This window comes from Centrocercus urophasianus, unplaced genomic scaffold (assembly GCF_019232065.1).
Source record: "Centrocercus urophasianus isolate 14NV4802_14NV808 unplaced genomic scaffold, USGS_Curo_1.0 seq_19, whole genome shotgun sequence".
Lineage (NCBI taxonomy): Eukaryota > Metazoa > Chordata > Aves > Galliformes > Phasianidae > Centrocercus > Centrocercus urophasianus.
The window spans coordinates 3,297,337-3,318,278 of NW_024884744.1; the positions used below are offsets into that span (position 1 = coordinate 3,297,337).

The 20,942-nt window shown below is 40.6% G+C and overlaps 1 protein-coding gene across 1 annotated transcript in view; it reads left to right on the plus strand.

Moving 5' to 3' along the window:
* Nucleotides 1-20,942, plus strand: part of SERPINI1 (serpin family I member 1) — a 38,871-nt gene that overhangs the window by 203 nt on the left and 17,726 nt on the right. The window contains exon 2 of the mRNA XM_042820806.1: nucleotides 19,444-19,711. Within this exon, the coding sequence (XP_042676740.1) occupies nucleotides 19,462-19,711 (250 nt within the window). The 5' untranslated portion in view covers nucleotides 19,444-19,461. The remainder of the gene's footprint in view (nucleotides 1-19,443; nucleotides 19,712-20,942) is intronic.

Consider the following 20,942-nt stretch of genomic DNA (forward strand, 5'->3'; position numbering starts at 1 on the left):
CGCCGCGGGCGCCGCGTCGCGGGCGGCGCCCTCCCTCCGCGCCCCCGTCCCCCCCCCGGGTCGGGCGCCCGCCCCTCGGCGGCCGCGCCCCCGCCCGCCGCCCCCCGGCCCCCCCCCCCCGCGCGCCCGTTGCGGTTCGTTGTTTGCATAGTGTAAAGCTGTGTGAGGCGCCTAGGGTCTCTAGGTTGTGAGGGGAGGACAGGAACGCTCGCGCCGCGCTGACCGTTAGCGCCTGAGGGGAGGCGGCGGGCGGTGTGGGGCTGTGTGGGGAGCAAATGGAGGTGAGAGAGAGGAGCGGTAACGCAGCCTCCCGCTGTCCCAGCACCTGCTGCCTGTCCACCTGCGTGTGTCATTCGCCACGCTGCGGTATCCTGACGCTCTGTCCCGGCTGTGGGGTGAGCGTAATGGAACGCGGCTGCTGCCCCAGCCCTGTGCTGAGGTGCTTGGCTCGGTGCTGCTCTGCACTCGTCCCCGATGTGGGCTGTTTGAGAGCGGTCGCCTTACTTTCTGTGCTTTCTGTTAACTGCGCTATTGGGAAGCTCTGAAAATGAATTCTGGTCAAGACGCAGCTCGGTTGTGGGATTGCTTCTCTATTCCTGATGTATCGGTGTGCAACTTTTCCATATTCAGTTTGACTTTAACGAGACGCATGGGTTTTAGTGCGAGCAGGTGATAAATGGGTAAATCACGGTGCTCCCGAACGCCGGCTGCATCTCCTTGCAGCACTGAGGTGTTGAAGTGGGAAGGCACTGACATCTGTGTGTGGGAGCAGAGCCTTGTGTGCGCTGCCCATGCACGGTACCAGTGCCCACCGTCTGCACGAAGGTAAGGAAGGATGCTGAAAAACGAGTGCTGGATTTGCAGTGCTTTATTATGTGCATGGAGTGTTTGTTTGGATTCCTCAATTATTTTCTTTCTGTTTCCGATGCGATCAGTGCTTCAGTCCAACAGCAAGCCTTGCTGGTTTGTTTAAGTGAAAGACACCAAAATGTCATAGTGTGGGTTGAGGTAGGTATACCTATGATATTTTCACTTCTTGGTGGCTTTAAAGCCAAGTTACAAAGCTGCAGTCCTGCTGGTGCTAATATTTTATTTGAAATCATAGAGTTAATAATACTTTATAATGCTTTTCTAGATTTTATTTTAGCAATAAGCTATTTCCTACTTCATTATTTTTTCAGCTTTTTTATTTTTCAGAGTGGTAGCTTGGTTGAGTGTGGTGAGGAATGGCTGTTCAGGAGGTGAGAGTAGGGAGGAAAGGCTTTTACTTTGAGATGTGTTTTGTCTATGGAATTGCATGGAGCAGCTATGAGGTAACAAAACATGACGTCATGTGGTGAGGTTAATCTGGTTTAGGTTTTAAAATTTGTTTTGACTCGCTCACCTCACTCATTATTTTTAGTAAGTAGTTTCATCATGTGTATACAAAAGCATTTACGGAGCTGCTATTTGTCTACTCACATTTTTCTGAAACTATGAGTTATCTTGTGTATGCGTTGGTCTATTGAAATCCTGAGTGTGCTGCTGACTTATGTTGATTCTGAAAATGGCCTGCAATTAATGCACCTGTTAAGTGTCTTTGATTCTGTTGGAACCTATGGCTATGGTGTGCTTCTTAAGATGTAGGTCTTCTGTTACCTTCTCCTCTTCCAGTCATAAAAGAACATGTTCAGACTGTTCAGCAGAGCTCCAGGAGTGTCTGAGCATTCTGTCATTGTAATATCCCCACACTTATTCTGTAGGTGTAAATGTCACATGTTTACCTGTCTCTTAATTCAGCTTCTGTTGCATGACTAAATGTAGCAGTGGAGAGGAGCTGGTGCTGGTAGGATTCTTTGCATCAAGCTCTTGCTATTCCAAGGTCTTCAGAATGTTGTCCAACCAATGTATCTGTGTGGTATCTGTTGAGTCATGGCCTGAAGCACTGGGCACCTGGGGAAGGGACCTGGTCAGCCCTTGGTGCACAGGTGAAGGCAATTCAGCTGTGTGACCAGAGGGGGTCGGGTCTGACTGCCCCTCTTTTAGACTTCATTGAAGGGCTGTGTGCTGCTGGGGGAGGATCTCAGTTTGGAGATTCCTCCCTTGTGGAGTTTTCCCTGTGAACCTAAGCCTTTAGAGTTGGGTGAGCGCTCTTCCTTTGTAACGCCGTTCATTTGCATTAGTCCCTTTGCTACTGTGTTCCTATATTGCTGTTCCACTGTGTTGACCTTTCTGATTGTTGCACTGTCTTACTGGTTTCTCCAACTGGAGTTTGTGCTGCTCTTAGTCTATGAAGACGCATCTCTGTGCTTGAGTATCTTTTAAAGTAACTTGACAGTCCATGTTCTGTGCAGGCAGTACTTTATTCTGTCTTTGTAAAGTCACTGTTTGAACATGAATTAACAGTCTTAAGTCCTGTGTTCAGGACTTCAGGACTCTGTGATTCTCTGTGGTTAAAAATATTTTTAAAACTGGCATAGGAACATGGGTTTAAAATTGCCTGGTTTTCTTTGTTTTATACAGTTGCTTCTCTTTGACATAGGAGGTAACCCCTAATACTTAAAATGATGGGCAGATATTAGGGGTAGGACATCTATGAAATAAGCTGTTTAGTGGTAACTTCGTACCTTTAAAGACCAGAGTAGTTGATTTAAATTTGGAAGCATCTTCAAAATAGTTGGGTTCAATTTCTTTTGAGTGTTTTTAGTCATGTGCATGTCAGAAGGCTTGTGGATTTTGTTAGCGATTGGGTAGAACCAAATGTAAGTGTAGGTAAGATAACCTGTGCATCCTGTTAATGAGCCTCCATTTTTCCTGTTCATCTCACACACGCAATCCACTTCTTGTTGCTCCTTCAGCCAAGCCAATGTTGGGTGTCTGTAGCACAGCCTTTAATAGCAGCCAGCCCTCCCTGGTAGGGTGCTCATTGCCTGGCATTGCTTGGCAGGGCAGCAGTGGTATTCTTTTGTCTGTTTGTGTTGTGGGTAATTCTGAGCTGCATCTCCTCTGGTGACCTGAAATGTCTGATAAGAAATTGCTCTTATGTGGTGTGATAAAAATATCAACTCTAAGGTCACATTTTGCTTTGTTTAATACATTTCAAAGCTAATGATTATGAGAACAGCAGAGTGTGGCTAATGTGATAAAAGCTGTGTGAGTTATCCACGTTCTTCTTGGTCTTCTAGAGTCATTGCAAAGCAGCTCTAGCTATGAGATGGGAAAAGAGAATGTTTTGTTGATATAAGCTAATTAGTTAAATATGCACCTTGCTTTTGGTTAATAAGATTTGACCTTCTGTACTGTGAAGAATTTTTGGTTTTGTCGAGTGATTAAATATGGTAATTCTTCAAGAGTATTTTCTCAGATCTTGAGACTGTTTTTTTTGGGAGGGACGACTGATAGTTACATGTGTATTCCTGCTGGAAGAAATTTGAGCAGTGTGGTTGTGCTGTTTTAACCAAATAGCTGCCTATTAATCAGAGATACCAAATCAACAGGAAGGTTGTTTTCCAGCCTTGCAGTTTTTCATCATTACTGTTACTGCTAAACTAATAATTGCTTAATAATGTGAAGGATATCTAATCTGCTGTGTGTGTCTGAGGAAAAGTTTGACCTCATGATGGCTTGAGACTGGTGGGCTGCAGGCTTCTAGAAAAATCACTTCTATCCAAATAGAAAATGTGCTCAGTGAGGTTTCCTGCTTCTACAAACAGAAATGCTTCTTAGCTAAGAGTGATCTCCCGAGTCCTTCAGTTCCTGAGCTCATTTGTTTTCGTGTATTTTGTTATCTGAGCATTTGTCTGTGGAGTGGGCTTGGGGTTTCCCTTGCATGAGAAGGGCACCTTCTCATCACCTGCTTTCCAACTTCTTGTGACAACGTATTTAAGATTTTGTTTTAATTCTGGAATTGACTGAATTTTGCTCAGATTTTAAAAGCACTGATTAGCTTCACAATAAAATGTGCTCGAATGCTTGTACCAGATGTGAACTTTATCTAGTGAGCTGCTTGAGCAGAGATACCACTGCAGCCCTTGGCTTGCTAAGGAACTTTAGAGTAAGCTAGAGAGCTTGGACATCCACTTCATAATGTTATCTTTTAACTGATCTTGGCATGTCAGAATAATGTTGGAAGCATGGGTACTTTACTGAAGTCAGCCTGTCTGAATTCCTCATGATCACTGAGGCACTGGAGACTGCCTCCTGCCTTGATAATAGAGCAAAATGCTGTTTTTTCAGTAACAACCATTCCTGTCTAAGGTAATGCTCGCTGCCCCAGTTTTCCCTGTGTGCATCTTGGTTATATAAGTTACAGCTACAAAGAAAATAGGTTTAAAGATTTAAGATTTTTTTTTTTAATTGGCAAACTAAAACTGCCTTTTTGGAATACTTTTCTTTCCATTTCTAAATCTAAAGCAGCTCTTCGAGCATTTAATGATTGGGTATTTCACATCGCAATTTGAACTTGCTGAACCAACTCATGTTTTCTTTCTCACTTAACTTCTTTCCAAAAAGCATTTGATCTGGTTTCTAAACCATTTAAAAGTATTAATCAAAGCCTATGCCCAGACAGTGAGCTTGTTGTAATACTAGGTTTTCAACTGGAGATCCTTTGGGTGTGAAGGAAAGAGGGGTAGGTCTCAGTGTTGTGAGTAGTGGTGAAGCCCACAGGTGAGTGATATCTGTATCAGCCAAGGGGAATGAGAAGTGGGGAGGAGACAGGAAAGCCAAGTTGCTTTTGCTGTAGATATGTCAGCTTGTTGACTTGTTAATTTCAGTTTACTCAAAAAGCAGGAGGAGGAAATGCTGATGTCTGCAAAAGCGCAAGTTATTAGTGGGAACCAAAAGGTGTCTAATGATTCTTACAAGAACTCAAGAGAATTAAACTTCTCTAACTAAATTCTAAGATGCTGTAGTGTAGTGATTGTTTTGTAAAGCATGCGTACGTGCATATGGTAACTGAGAACCTCTTTATTAAGTAGCACTGTTTGTTCACAGTAACTTTACAGGCAGCAACTGGTTTTATAATGAAACAAAGCTGACTCAGTGCCTCTAAAATAGCCTCAGATAATATTTGACAAAAGTGACATTTGAATTGAAGATCGCAGAATAGCCTTTTAGTTTAACGCTTTATAAACCTCTCATGCTTGCAGCTTAATGTGGAAGAGGACCTTGTTTGAACACCATGCGTGCTTCTATACCTCTTTAGCTTCTTGTCCTGTGATGCCAGCAGTGATTCTCCCAGTCAGAAGTCATGAACACGTATTCCATGTTCTACCATTTCCATCTGCCCTGAGAGAAGTTATTCCTGAAGGCCACATAATTAAGGATTTGAGAATACAGAAATCATAGTGTATGAGAATTGGATAGGGCAGTGTTAAAAGAGCATACATCTATCAATTGTAATGTAATTGTAAGAGAGTCAGAGCTGAGGTCTTAAATGAACAGTTTTGGTCTTCTGTTGCCATGCTAATGTAATGAAATTGACTTTCAGAGTTAATAGGAAGGATTTTGTTGCTACTGGCATAAACAGGAAATAGTTTCTGAAATATACAGCCTGATGAGCTTCCCCTGAAAAAGTGTTTAAAATCTCAGGAATGAGAGAATGGCTGATATCTAACTTCCTCTGCTCTGCAGCTCCCAGGGTATGGGGCAGGTATGTGAAGAGCATCCTTAAATGGCTGCTCGAAATTCAGCAGGGCGTGAGGAAACATTGCTAATAAAAGCATGTCTGAAGGAGTGAGCAGCATGGAGCCATTGTGGTGCTTCGGGGCTGTGGGTGTTCCTGTTTGTCCTGGGGACAGGCACATGTCACTAATGTCTGAAAGCAGCTCCTCAGTTCACTGCATGCTGCAACTATGCTTGTTCTCTCCTTCCCATAGGAGAGCCTTTCATTAGTCCTCCCCAGTATCTCTGAGGCAAAGAAAATGTCATAGTAGCACAAATAAGCATGTGGATTTGGAACCTTTTGGGTCTCTGCTTGCACAGAAGCTACTTAGCATCATCTGTAGCTGGCAATTTCAGTCTGCTCTCCCTGTACTGCATGCACTGAAATACTGAAGAAGGCAGAATATTAGTTTTATGAGGAGATGCTAAGGAAAAACAAGCAAGCATGTGTCTAATTAGGGCAGGTAGAAAGGTCATCCATGGGAGTGAGTCAGGAACAAGGTGGCTGTAAGTATATTTGGGGCATTTACATGCAGGAATCAATGTCATTGTTTTTTCATGTGTGAAGGAGCAAAATGTATGTATAATATCAATACATGGTGTGCTTCTGAGTTTGCATTTTCATAGAGTGAGTGTGAAATACCATTTTGTTTTGAGAAGACAAGCCCTTGGTCATAGGAAATAAGTTATTGAAGTGATAGGTGTGTATCAGACTGGCAAGCAGATGTCCAACACTTCATATTTATGCTGAGTGCTCTCTATGCCCCCCTTGATTCCTCAGCCCATGTGGTGGTAATTTCATTTGACTTTTTCTCGGAACCTGATCCAGTGGATTTTCAAGGTCCTTTCCAACTGAGGTCATTCTGAGATGGATATTTTTCAACAAGAAGATATTCATATTGGCGAGGCGAATCAACCAACATAAATTCAAACCTGTATATAGCAGTGGTTACTTGGAGCTGTGTCTATTTTATATGGATTCATCTCTACCTGTAGTGAAAGCCCTGAAGAGGAAGTTGTGTTGTATCCATTGCTGTTTTTTTTTTTTTTTTGCTTCAGGATTGGTAGAAATGGACTGATATTTACTCCTTGTTTCCTAAAGGAGTTTCTTTTTAATGGGAATAATCCTGTGTTTATCTCACCCGTGAGTTACTACTCGATTACTTATCAATAGATAACCTAGTTCTAAAGAAATAAAAACTTTCCTTGCCCGTAACAAAGGGATTTGAAAACAAGTCATTCAGTCTAACAATGTGTATTTCTCCAGCATAAAATGAAAACAGGCACTTCCTAACAAAATAAGTACTTACTGTCAGGCATTAAGTATTAATTTTTTAAAGGTTTATTTGAATGGATTTAATATTTCAGACAACACTGTGTTTTCTGTAAGCTGTGTGAGCAACTAAGTGGCCTTGGTATTCATCAAGTATGACTATTTTTACCATTCTGGAGCATCTTGCTGTAGATCTTGAGATATTAGGTGATTCATGTTACTTTAGGGGCAAATGGTGTCATCTGTTTTCCATTTTTAATTTGCAAGTCTTTTGGTACAGAGGTTGAATAACACTGTCTGAAATGTACGAATTGGAAGCCCAAGAGGTTGCTTGAAGTAGAGTTGTTTTGCTATGTATTGATGCATTGTTCAAGTCTGTAATATATTGGTTATGTTCAAGGAGGTAGTTAGATTATCAGCTTAAGAGAACACTGTATTATCATTTGTTAGGAAAAATCCAGTGTTGAGAACCATTCCAGTCAATAGGGGAAACACTTTAATCTTCTGGAATAAATTGTTCCATCCTTGAAGTCTTGCAGGGCTGTGCCTATGACCGGAGACACTGACATGAGATGTCCATCATCTCTGTGCTTAATAGGGTAGATCTGAAGTCAGTTCTTTCAACTAGACAGCCCTGTATAACTACCTTACAAGCACCTTGCCTCTGAGCTCTATAGTTTGCTTCATATGTGAATTGTTAAGACTACTGAGAACGTTCAGCTGCTGTGCTGCTTTTGTATTCTTACATTTTAGTTGGTTGACTACAGAAATAAAAAGTTTAACTGTTTTCTAACTTACTCAAAAGAAAGTTAATTAAGACATGCTATACCTTCTCCCTGGAGTCAAAGTATAATGTTCAGCTAGCTGACTTGCATGAATAATCCATCACTATGAATCATTAATTTAAAAGACAGGCTATGGTAATTGATGTCTTAATACAAGCTATGAAAATACTTAGGGAAATCACTTATTTTTCTTCATGGTGCATTTTTAATTTGGTTCAGTGTGTTTTCTGGCCTGAGCAGTGCTGTGCTGTAGCTCCTGAATCAGGTTCACCTGTGACTAACTGCTGCACTGATAAAAGCATGTCAAAGGCTGCGTGTTTATTTTACTGGAAGACTTGCATCCGAAGTTCCCATAAAATCAATAGGAGTCATTACTTTTGGAGCAACCAATGTATAGCCATTATACTTACATATCAAGGGAGGTATGGAATTTCTTTGTGGAATTTCTTCCTATAAATGAAATGCTAGGATTTTACCATCTCTATGATTTGCCAGTCTACAACTTTGTCCCAGTTTATGGTTTTTTATCTTCAGAACAAGGAAGATGAGACTGTCAGTATTTTAGTAGAAGTAACTTAGTGGTGTTTCAGTAACAGTTCAGAAGAACAACCTCAGTAGCACATAAAGGCATTGTGTTGATGAGGTACAAGCATCAAGCTGCAAGCAGGTTTTTTTATATTATTACAGATAAGGCAGTTTGTTTCAGTATTTCTTTCACTTGCTGGTCTCTTATATTTGAAAATATCCACTTCAGATCTTAGTTTTCTCCTGCTTCAGCAACCGAGGATGGTTAGACTCTCTTTGAACTGTTGCATTATTGTTGGTAGAAAATGCTTGAATTTCACTTCAAATAGCCTGTTTTTGTGATGAAAGGAGTAATCTTAAGAACTTGGTGTTTTGTGTATGTGTTCTCCTAATGGTATTTATACCTTTTACTTTTGTAAATCTTGGTAAAGATTAGTTTCATAAGCAATGAGTTCGTTTAAGCTGATGGAAGAAATTTCAGAGGCAAGCAGCATTTAATGGCGTTTAATATTAAAAAATAGTGGTCTGAAATTTAGCCATTAAATGAAGTCTTTATGCTGTGTTTCAGTGATATGTCTTCTAGAAACAAAAGTATTTTTCTTAATCCATTACCTTACTAGGCCTTTCTTGCCCTTCTTAGTACACAATAATAATGGTAACAGTTGCCAAAACTCAGTGAATCATGGAAGGCAAGTTTTTAAGCTGTTAATTTCTGGATGGGGATGCAAGTCTTACCTTGACAAATGTGTGCTCACACCCGTATCATTAATGTTGTATTTAGTAGGTACAGCAAGTATGGAACTATTACAGCTCTATGTGCAACAATTTGTTTCTTGAAGGGTTAAGAGACTTTGTGTGGGTAGGGATGAGACCATTCACACTGTGGGCTGTATTGGGAACCCGTAGATGGCTGTTCTGCAGTGAGTAACTAAAATCTGTTTCCAGCAATGCTTTGCAACAGCTGCACTGACTGCAGGGGGTCTGTATGAGGCAATGTGTTCTAGCTGATTGTTGGCTAATGAGTTTGCTGAAAATACATTGATTGAAGATTACTATCTTCTGTGTCTGTTAATGGAACCGATGGCACAAATGGGTCAAAATCTCTTGTTTGGAGGTGCTGCTGCCCACCTCAGCTATTCAACACCTTAATTTAGACCCAAACTGAGGAGGGCTTGAAAACTGAGATACCACCAGATATCTCAAGAACTTTGAGATAGCCTGTTAATTTTTCAAAGCCAAGCTAATTATGATGAACCTGATTTTTTTTATGAGGGTTTTGTGCTTTTACCCACCAATGGAAAAAAAAAAAAGTAGATACGCATGAATCATAGCCCCATGTTTTCTATTATAGACTGCTATTATACTTCATAGCAGGCCAGAACTGAATATTAACTTGCCATAGGATGTCTGGGATGGAATACTTATGACTTGCTGAAAATTGAGCAGTTGTTTCTAGCAGAGTAGAAAGTAAGATATCAACCCTCACTTTTCACTGTGTGTGTTGGGAACATGTTGATAACTTTGTAAGGCACTGGATTTGTCAAAGTACAGAAATCTTTCTGTAACAAAGTTCATACTGCCCTGGGGAGATCATACAGATGTGAACCAGTGAATTCTTGGGTGCTTCATGTTTGCTTTTAGTCTTGTGAATGGCTTCAGCATTTGTATTTGGATCTGATGTGAGCCAGGCTTCTGTGTGGCAAGCTCTGAGGGAGCAAGATTAAATCCAATTCAGCTCTTTGTGTTTTGTTTAAATGGCCCATCATAGGGAGGGTACTTGGAACAGCATCAGTTCTCATAAACACGAATCACTGAGGCTTGAATAGTGATCTTCACAGCCAAATTCCACCTTCTAGGGACAGCTTGAATACTGGACTCTAAGCTGAGCTGTTTGGTCCATGGTGAGCCAGGAGTGATCTATCATCAGCTATAGGTCTCAAAGGCCAGGATAAACAGCACTGTTAGAATGAGAATGTGAATATTTTCTTTGTACTTGAGTGTTTGGGTTTTTTTTGTTTTTTTTTGTTTGTTTGTTTGTTTGTTTTGGTTTTTTTTTTGTTTTTTTGTTTTTTTTTTTTTTGCTTTTAAATGAAGCTTTTTTCTTTGGTTAGGGCATCTTGTCTCCTGTGGATAAGATTCCTGCAAAGGAGGGGTTTTCCTTTGCCTTTTCCTTTCCATTTCCTCACTGATCCCTTGATGTTTCAGGTATTCCCCAAACAATTCTAGAGATGTGGGATGTTGAATTTTCTTCATATCTTGCTCAACTATCCAGTTTGAACAGTGTGAGGTTATTATCAGGTCTTGTTTTAATGTGGTAAATGCATGGCTGCAGAGAAGTGAGAGGGATGGAGGAACTGACTATTGTGGAGAAAGAAGTGAGCATTTCAGTGGCAATTCCATCCACTATCTCAAGCTAGCTGCTTTTTCTCCTTGACCATGTACCATAAATTGAAAAATTGTCTGTACTGGTGTCCTGTTTGCTCCCTTTCTACACGCTTGCAAAACTGGTCTCAAGTAGGGGGGATATCAGCTTGGTAGCTTTCAGTCAAAGAAATCCTGGAAATAACTCAAAAGTGAGTATATGCATGTAGATAAGCACTAGCATTGCAAGTAACAGTAATGCTGAAGCCTTAGAGTTAAGAATTGGAACTGACCTTAGGCAGAAGGGTAACTTGAACTTTGATTTACAGGTGCACTTTTCAGGTTTCTCATAGCTTTAGGATGATCAGTCATCAGCATCTCTAACTTTTAAAACAGAAGTACTGTGGGGTGCCTTGCTTGGAGCTTCCCCTCATGCCAAGTAGTAAGGCATGCTCCTGCTACCTGAGTTTCGCATCTGGATTATTTAGTTGTTTACAAAGTCTATTTTTTAATGGATTTTGTGATGGTATCTTAAAGAAATACATGAAGCTGTGAATGTTTCATAGTAACAGTATTAAATTTTAATGATTGCTGTCTTTTGTTAAATGTGCTCTTCATCGCTTCTGTTTACTGGTTCAGAACTAAGCTACCTTTCATTAATAGTTTGCTTGTGTTTTTTTTTTTTTTTTTCTCAAGTTTCTGCGCAGGATCAGCTTTACAGCTGCTTTCACTTGAATTCTGTACTGATGATGGCTCTGTCAGTCTCATCATGCTTGCCAGAACAACTCTACTGGTTTCAAAAGCAGTCCTTCATATGTCCTGTATGGCTGCAGCAGCTCTGCCAGCACAGCTCTGTTAGTGGGTGGCAATGGCTCGGCCAGCTCTGCCAGCCCGGCTCCCTGACTGCATACAGAGCAGCTGCCAGCACAGGAGGTGCCAGAGCTGCTGGTGGCCCAGGGAGGCTGGCTGGCACACTGCTGTGCTTGAGTTATCGTGGTACAATGGTTAATCGAGTTGTGCTGCCCGTCAGGTCTTGGCTGTCCTGATGGGTCTGATGTATGCATTTTTGTACTGGAGCAACTATAGCTGACTGGAATCTCACCCATGGCTGGGAGCTTGCCTTGGGTGTAGGAACAGACCCTGGAGTGGCAAAGTGCTGAAGAAACAATGCGAGTGCATCAAATAATATTTCTAATGATAATTTCCATTTTGTAATTGGGGCATAATGTCTACTTCCAGTGCTAGTGTTAAATGCCATTCTTTCCTGAGGCCATCTGTGTATCTTATTCCTTTGTGATGAGAAACTAATTCTGATCTAAGTGCTGTTAATGTGTGAATAACCACTCTTTGCAGTAGTGATGTTACACAAATGCGATCTACACTGGGTTCCATTTACGAGTTTGAAGCCAATACTGTATTGTAGATTAAAAAGCTGTTTGGTATGTCATGTTTTCATTCAGTTAATGAAGTGAGACTCCTTTTCTGAAATTGTGATGTTTTAATTAACTTTGTTCTCATTATCACTGTATCCATAGTCTGATAATCTTTTTCTGAATTCCAGTTGAAGGAAGCTGAATAAAGTAGAAATGGATCCTTCAGTACACTGAACTTTCAAAACAAGCTCACAGCTAGTGCATGGCTTGTCTATTTAGAGATTTTTAAGGTGAATTAAAGGCTATCTTTAGTTCTTGACTGCATTTTATTGGAGACTTCTAAGAGTTTTTCCTTGGTAAGTTTTGGAGATGTTTTGATGCATTTTAAAGGAGAAACAATTTTAATGTAGTATTAACATGGTATTCATCACTGTGGGCAGTGAATGTCTTACTGTTGTGTCTTTTACTCCTGCGTTCTTTAGTCCTTCCTTCTCAGGAGTCCAGTAGTGGCTACAAGAGTTCCTACCATGCCAGACTCAGTATGTTCTTTAATGTAACATCTCTTAATTGCTTTGTGTAAAAATACAGAGTTTCAAGCAAGTGTCTGGCACTGGAAACATTGTGTTTGCAGACATGCAGGCTGTAAATGCTTTCACAAAGCATAATTTTTCATTCTGCTGAAACTAATATCATAATGCATTACAGGAATGTCTTTGACATAAGTGACAGCTTTCATCACATATAAGACTATGCTCCAGTACATGCAGCAACGTCGCCTGTAGACTTAAACTGCAGAGATTGCACCTGGCAGTTGCATATGGGGGGACTCAGCTACTGGCCTTTTAATTAAATTGTGGTTGGGAGCTTGCTTCTGGGAGCTTGCTGATCAACTGGATTTCATTGTGAAATAGCAGAGATGTGACTTACTGTAAAAGAATTTGCAGTACATGCAAGAGCAGACAAGAAGTTGTTCCTGTATCTAAAATACCTCATTATTGCGCTGTCTGCTGTTTCTGATAGGAAGTTCCTATGGAATTAGGTCAGAATCCTCCTTTCTTTCCCAAGCCACACAAAGGAAATCTGAGGAAAAGTTGATCTAATCGGGGTTATCTTTCCTAGATGGTTGTGTTAGAATTCATGTAGTGCCCCACGTCTATTACTTAAATTCTATACAAAGAAAGTTACATGCAGAAAATTGCCTAAGGTATAACTGATGCTTCAGAAATGAGTTACTGGTTCTTTCTACTCCTCAGTCAGTGGGTTGAGATCAAAATGTTTGCTGTGAGACCAATGCGCTTGGGAGCGGTCTCATCCTGACTGGTGCTCAGCACAGACAGCCCTCACTGAGAGATGCGTTATCTATTAAAAATCTGTGTCTGATTAAGGTGTTTCTATGGGGCTTGAATTACCATTCAGTAATAAAACCAGGCAGTTTTGATCTGTTGAAAGTAAAGGTGAGTTGAGCCTGTAGCCTTGTAGGTTTCACCCTTAGTCTTTGTCTTCCTCAGACCTCCAGTTCTGAACCTTCAAAGTGCCCAAATGCTGTGCTACGCAATTATGTACATCAGAGTTCTTAATTCTTTCTTATTTATAGGTCATTCTTTGTGGGTCATGTTGTATCTGTTGCAGATTACAAACAAACGCTGTTACCCAAGAATTTCTCAAATGTTTTTCTCTTAGACAAAACAAATATAGAAGTTGAAAATGGGTCCTCAGAATTGTAGGCCTTGCAGTTATTGGGGAAAAAAAGATCACCTCAATTGTCTAGATGTGGATGTATATATTTGATTTAGGCTATTCAAAAGTATTTTGGGCAGTTTCTCAATCTATTCCACTATTTTTTTTAATTGGAGCTGAGGGATTTTGCCTGAGGAAGCTCAGTTAAGACAACTTTGGCTTGCATAATTGTCCCAGCAGGTTAATGACTTGGTGCCAAGCTCCATGGAAGTTTAAAAACATTTGGGATTTAATGGTAGAAATTTTCAATATGAAAGCGTTCAGTGTATGTTCTCAGAGGTTTTTCAGAAGCTGTTGATGTTATGGGGCTTTACAAAATAGGTCCAGCAGGGCTTGCCTAGCTGTGGTTTGGAGAAGAAATCTTAGTACTGCCCAGACATTTCTTTTCTAGCACCTGTATAATTCTGGTTTAAGTAGGAGAGGTCTTTGATACGGAACTATTATGCTGCTTTCTAATGAAACTGATTTCCAGGTTTCTTTCTCCAGAAGGCAATGACTCTGTAACTAACAGATGGTGACAAAATCCCACGACTTTATTACTAATGTTTGTGCAGATTGAAATATGAATGTAATTGCACATCTCTGAAACAGAGTCAAACAAGCTTAATGATGCCACATCTGTCTGTAGAATCTCCATTTGACAAGGTCGTATGCTCACACAAGTCTAAGATAAATGTCTTCTGAATAAAAATCAGACTTCATGACAATGTGTGTCCTCATATGAAGGAGTTCATATTCTAGCTGCAGGTAAAGCCTGCTGGAGGTAGCACAGATGTCAATTTACCCAATGTCTCCAGATGCTAGGCAGATGATCACTAATTCTAACAACAAAAATAATTTTAATAACAGAAATACTTTGTCAGGTATTGCTTATGCTGTCCACCATGGCTGTTTGTTGAAGCATCTTGCAGACACCTCCTTATTCTCCTGTTTCCTTGTATCATCCTGACTCTAGGCAGTAGGACCTCAGAACAACAGATCATAATTAGGGAGCACTGATACATTTGTTACCCTCTGTGGCTTTCAGGAAGGCTCTTGTTTCAGTTCCAGGTGCAAACGTGACCTAATAGAGTGGGTAAGCATGCTCTTAAGGCAGTTGGCTTGGTAGCAATCTCATCTCTAGCTCTGTGGGACTGTTTTGCTGGACTCATCTGCACCCATGGGTATTCCTCCCTACAGCAAAGCAAGTATGCTGGTGGAAATGGTGGTGTTCTTTTCTCCCCAAGCTTTTCTTCATACGCTGCTTGGAAGGAACCAGCAGTTTTTTTTCATATATACTTCCCACACTTTTAGTGTTTAGCTTGCATGTAGCCAAGAGTAATCTTCAAGGCAACTAATCTTAGTTCAGTCTCTGCTGAGGAATTAAGGCAATATATCACAGTTCTATTTTGTGAAGTTGCTAGGCTTCTAAAGCTGTAAAGGAGTTTCTTTATAAAAACCCACAGTCTGAAGGTGTAAGAGACAAGCAAATGATAACCTTTTTTCTTTCCAACCTGTCTGGCATGCACAAGGCACTAGAATTCAATCCTTAATTGAATTTTTTGGCACCTTCCTACTGTGAGTTCAATTCGTGCTGTTTCAAAATTCAAAGTACTTAATTTCTGTGAACCATTTGAGTTTGTTGGTACGTCTTAAAATATCTTGGCTTACAGAGGATGCTTGCCCTCTTCCATTTTTTTTTCTGAAAGCATATGCAGTGATCTGAATAGTTCACAGTTTGTGGGTGTGAGGGGGTGATGTTGTTCTACTTCCTCTTAGTCACTGCAGCCTTATGCTTGGAGGAAGGCAAGAGCTATAGTTAATCAGCCCAGTATTCTAGCCTATGCATCTTTCTTCTTCACACATTATGAAATGGGTTTTCTTTCTGCTCGTGTATAGGGGTACATCTGTGCTGGCTAAAGCAGAAAGGAAAAGTGCTGCCCACTGAGCTGTTTGGGACCTGCTGTGGGAAAGCATCAAACAGAATTCTGGGAGTGGTAAAAGCTTTGTGAAAGGTTTCAGCAATTTTGAACAGAAAAAACTTCCAAGGAATTAAACTAGACTTGCTGGATTATGTAGATCCCAAAGCTTTTTCACTGTTTTTGTTGTGAGAAGTGACAAAAATGAGTAATATTGTTCATTAAGACCATTTCCATAAACTCTTAAACCCTCTACAGAGCAGTGTCCAAAACCTAAAGAAGGCCTGGGGTGTGAGATGGGCATTTCTCTACTGAAAACAAATGCCAGGAGGTTGAAGTTGCTAAATAACCCCTTTAGCTGTTATAATATATTCTGTGCAGTTACAAGTGTTTGTTTTGGAGTAGTGCTGCATTCTTTAGTTTGCTGCTGCTTTTTTTAATGGGGACTGATGCAAGCAAGGGTAAAACATGCTTACAGACCTCTGTGTCTGTAGATGATTTGTGATGCACGCTTCTTTTTTCAAGAAGATGCTACTGCTGCAGGAGTTGGGGCTGCTGCTTCTTTACCTGGAATGTGATTTGTGTATCAGTTAATCTGTATTGCTGCTTTAGTTTCTGTCACTGATTGGAGCTCAAATGAAATTCACGTCTCAGCCCTTAATATTTGTTTACGTAAGGGCTGAAAGCAGCTTCAACAGGTTTTTTGTTTATGTGTCAACCAGTGCAAAATGTGTCCTGTAACTTGAAATTAATGTCTAAGTCCACATAGAACAGTAGTTAAAAGAGTTGCTATTTAGCTGGTGCAGTATTTAACTAGCTTTCACTGATAAGAAAGGCTACGACAGTGTTGTTCATGACTGAGTCTGAAAAGACTGTCAAAATTCTGATGGTATTCAGGGCCTGTTCAACTTCCCAAGCAGAAATTGCACAATGTTCAGCATTGTTCCCTTCACTTAAAGTGGAGTACAGGTATTTTAAAAATGCTTTCTGATTCTGTGTTGTTGTGGAAACGATTGCCCTTAACTTACTGAAGAAAGATGCTGAGAATGTGCTGTACTTTAAGTGCTCAGCTGTTTGTTGGACCAAGACCTGCTGCTTGAAGAGGCATGTGAAAGTATGAAATCAAGTGTAATACTGCCTAAAGCAAGGTGGAATTGGAGGCAGGAACTGTTATGACTAGAATGATAATTGAGCTAGATTCCCATTGTTAGAAGTGCATACATGTGCTGTCAGTACAAGGAAAAGGGATCTGGGGAATTTATCCCCAATGCCTTGGATTAGGCTGAGAGGAAAACATAACTAGGAAATGATTTTCACAGAGACAAGCAGCTTGACCAAGTGTCTGTTCTGTTCTGCAGGCTTCTCCCACAGACCTTGCTTGCATTAAAACATCATCCCTTGTTTTATACTTGTATGTTGAGAGAGCCCAGTCCTCACAAACAGCCTGAGAGCGCTGCCACTGCAGGGCTGCACTGCATCTTCTACCCATACCCACCTCCTGCAATTACTGAAGAGTTTCTCACAGTCAGGCGTATGGCAGAGATCAGTGATGGAGTGCTGAATAGCTCCCTCTGCAATGAGAAAGCTGGGGCATTTTCCTTTTTTAAAACTGAGAATTCATTTGTCTCAGTGCTTGAGCAATTCAATACCGTGGTCTTGATGCAACAGTTGTATCAAGTTGTCTGCATAATTAAAATCCTGTTGAACTCTGCAAACTTGCTTACAGGCTTATTAAAAAGCCCCAATACTGCCTTGTGCTTAGCTGAGCTGATCTTGGTGTGCTTTTTGCTACTGCTATGGATGTCCTCCATGGCAAGTTTATTAGCATTTCTTACCTTGTATGGCTTTCAAGTTGAGATCAGTACACCCCACCCTCTGCCCCCCCAAAATTCACTTGTTTCACTACAGTAGGAATTGTAATATCTTTAAGTAACTAATAAACAGGTTTAAAAACAGTGCTATTAATAAGAGGGTTGGAGAAATTTGTGCTATATTGATACCTTTTTGGTCCATGAAATTTGTGTTCATGAAATGATGGTTATGCCTCGGACTGAAATGGTTTCCATTGGAAAGGCAGTGCAGTGTTGAGTGTTTGCACAATATGAAGCTGCTGATGTGGGCTCGTGTAATTTTGTGTGTGTGTGTGTGTGTGTGTGTGTGTGCTGTTAAGTAGAATAGGAAACTATGGGGGGGGATTTCTGATATCTTGCAGAGAATCAGAAAAATGCATGAGTTCATCCAGGAAGATGAACTGTTGACATGGGGAGGGATTATTAGACATGGATAAACAGAGCATATTTCATACATGTAAGCAGACCATAGAAGGGAGGTAGGGAAGGGGAGAAGCAGGGCTGTGGTTCATCTCTCTCTAAGAACCTGCCATTTTTCCCTGAAACATGTATGTTTGCTGTGTTAATTCATCTGTTTCATTTCCTCAATGAAAAATAAACAGAAGGCTGAGCTGTGGCCAGGAAACAGAATTTTAAACAGTGACCACATTGCTTGCTGCCAAAGCATGTACCTTGTTGCGTTTCATATTTTTTTCTCATCTGTGAAATGTGAGTGATGCTTATATTATGTATCATTCAGTGTTTTGCAAGATAATTGTATCACAGATACGTAGTCCTTTGAAGATGAAATGTGTGATACAAATGGCGTACAAAGCTTATCGAGGGTCTCTGTCAGGTATAAAGAGGCCCACAGTAACTGCAGGCACACAGCTGGGAAGCATAAGGCAGAGGCACTTTAGCAGCATGTAAATTGACTTCAGTTGAACAGCAGGGTAGCGCATTCACATGAATTTATCCCATGCTGACAAGCCCTGCAACCTGGCACAGAAACATACAAATGCTTCTTCTGGACTAGATCTGTTTGCTTCATGGTATTTGAAGCTGTAAGCGTCCAGGAGAAGAAGCTAAGCACAAGCTGTGTTGGCTCCTGTGACTGACCAGTTGGTCAAGTGCCAATGTAGTGTGAAGTGAAAGGGAGAAATGAAATGGAGATGTGTATGCAGCCCCAGAATGTGCAGTTTTAATTAAGCTAGTAGTTGTGTGACAAGCCAAACTGGGGTAGAGTGAGAACTGTTGTTTGATGCCTTTTAGCAAAGCCTGGGGGTAAGTTAGGTTATTAATCCTCTTGATTTCTTTCTAGTTTCCTGTTTCCACTGCTGAATCTTTCCTGCTGTTACATAAAGTAATTTGACCTGCTCCAGGGGCCTGCATAGGAAAGTTATTGTCTGTTAGCAAATGTAACTAGTCAAAGCTAGTCAACTTATTGCTATTTACTAACAGACATCTTGGCTGCTTGCTGTGAGTTTTGCAACCAAGCAACATTGTGGTACATTTCCTTTGTCACTGGTGTCAGCAAGCTTTTTCTGTTCCTGAAGTAGTCTTACCAGTTCCTGGAGTAGTGTGACTTAGATGAATAAGTTATTTCTTACTTGGAAGATCAAATGAAAGAAACATGTTTGTAAGTCTCCTTGGTGGAAAAAAGTGCAGAAATACATATCATTTCTACACCAGCATTGCTTAACGATACCAAACTTGACAAGGAGAAGTAGGAAAGGTATGGCTGTGTTTGATGTTTTTTTGTAGGAGTTGAATTTTATTATTCCATTGAAAGTTTACAGAAGCATAAAGTCATTCAATAGCTAATTTTCAGGGAGGAAATGGTTCATTGCTTTGTTTTGAAGGGTGTATGTGCCTCCTCCAGGAAACTCAAGTATGCCCTTAACTCCTTGCCTAGATTTTTTCCCACTAAAATTTGAAATTTGCCAAGCTTACCACTGTGTTTGAGTTTAATCTGTTGTTATGTGGAGTTAACTTATTTCCTCTAAAATTGTCTTGCAGGTCTTAATATCTCACGACATGTATTTCCTTGGATTATTATCTTTGCTTGTTCTGCCAAGTAAAGCCTTCAAGACAAATTTTCCTGATGAAACTATTGCTGAGCTTTCTGTGAATGTTTACAATCAGCTACGAGCTGCAAGAGAAGATGAGAATATTCTTTTCTGTCCCCTGAGCATTGCAATAGCCATGGGAATGATAGAGCTTGGAGCCCATGGAACCACCTTGAAAGAAATTCGACATACGTTGGGTTTTGACAGCTTAAAAAATGGTAAGGACTTTTATAATCGTGCTTTACAACAGATTTTTAGACTTAAAGAAACAGCTGGCAATGTTTCAGCAACCATGGAAATGGCCTGATGATGTCCACAGGTTATTAATCAGGGGGCTTCTTGACATTCTGTGTGATGGCCTGAGTGTGCTGGAGCATGCTTGAGTGGATTCTGTGTGAGCAGCAATGCTAATGGACAATCCTGGCTTGGGCAGCTGAATGATTGCAGCATACTGTTGATCTTGGTTTCTCTCTGTAAAGTTAAGGATGCTCTTGCCTTTGGAGTTGCAAGATGGCTTATAATGAAACCTGAAAAGGAAAGGATTGTTTTAGGCAATATTGCTTAGAAGTAGGAGAACTCAGTAGTAAGACCAGAAGCATCATCTCTTACTTTGATGGAACTTGTTCTTGTAGATAGGACATGCAGGTTTTAGCCTAACAAGTCTGCAGTGTTCTGTTTGCACTATGTAATATAGCGTGCGAGCTAGTTTAGGAAATAGCAATGTCTTGATTGTTTCTGCGTGATACTTCATGTACTCCAAGGGTTGGAACTAGGTGATCTTCAAGGTCCCTTCCAAGTGTTTTTGTGATTCATGTGTTCCTGTCATTCTTGCTGAGAAACAAGAGGCATTATTTAACAGAGCAATGGTATTGCTATAGTGTGGGATAAGCAAAAAAGTCATGCATCTGGATGTAGTGCCACAGAACACATATTCATTCAGTGCCAACCATTCTGATTTGTCTGCAAATGGAGAAGATCAATGAATGGGGGAAAATATTATGAAGTAAATTTTGACTAATTTTGATGTTGGAATAATGAAAACATGAATGGAATTCCTTGTTCATAGAACTCATTGGATGCTAAGTCCTCTGTGAATGGGTGTTGAGGAAGGAGTTCTGAATACAGTTCAGAAAAAAGTTTGTCAAGCTTTGTGTGCTGTACCTGTATGCAGTTGATAGCTTTCTGTGGAGATTACGGTGCACATTTAACTCAGATTTCTGATGGTTGATAAATTAACCCCTTATCTGTAACTTAAGAAGTTAACGCAGCACATTTGAGCTGGGCCATTCACTGTTCTTGACACAGTGCGAGTTGGAAGCATTCTGACAACTTGAGCTTGAAATATTTGTGTTCAATTTTTAAGTTACATCGTGAAGAGATCAGAATGTTCAGCTTCAGGTAGGCAGTGCAGCAGTGTGAGCTTTCTGTCTTCAGGCAGGCTTTTTGGAA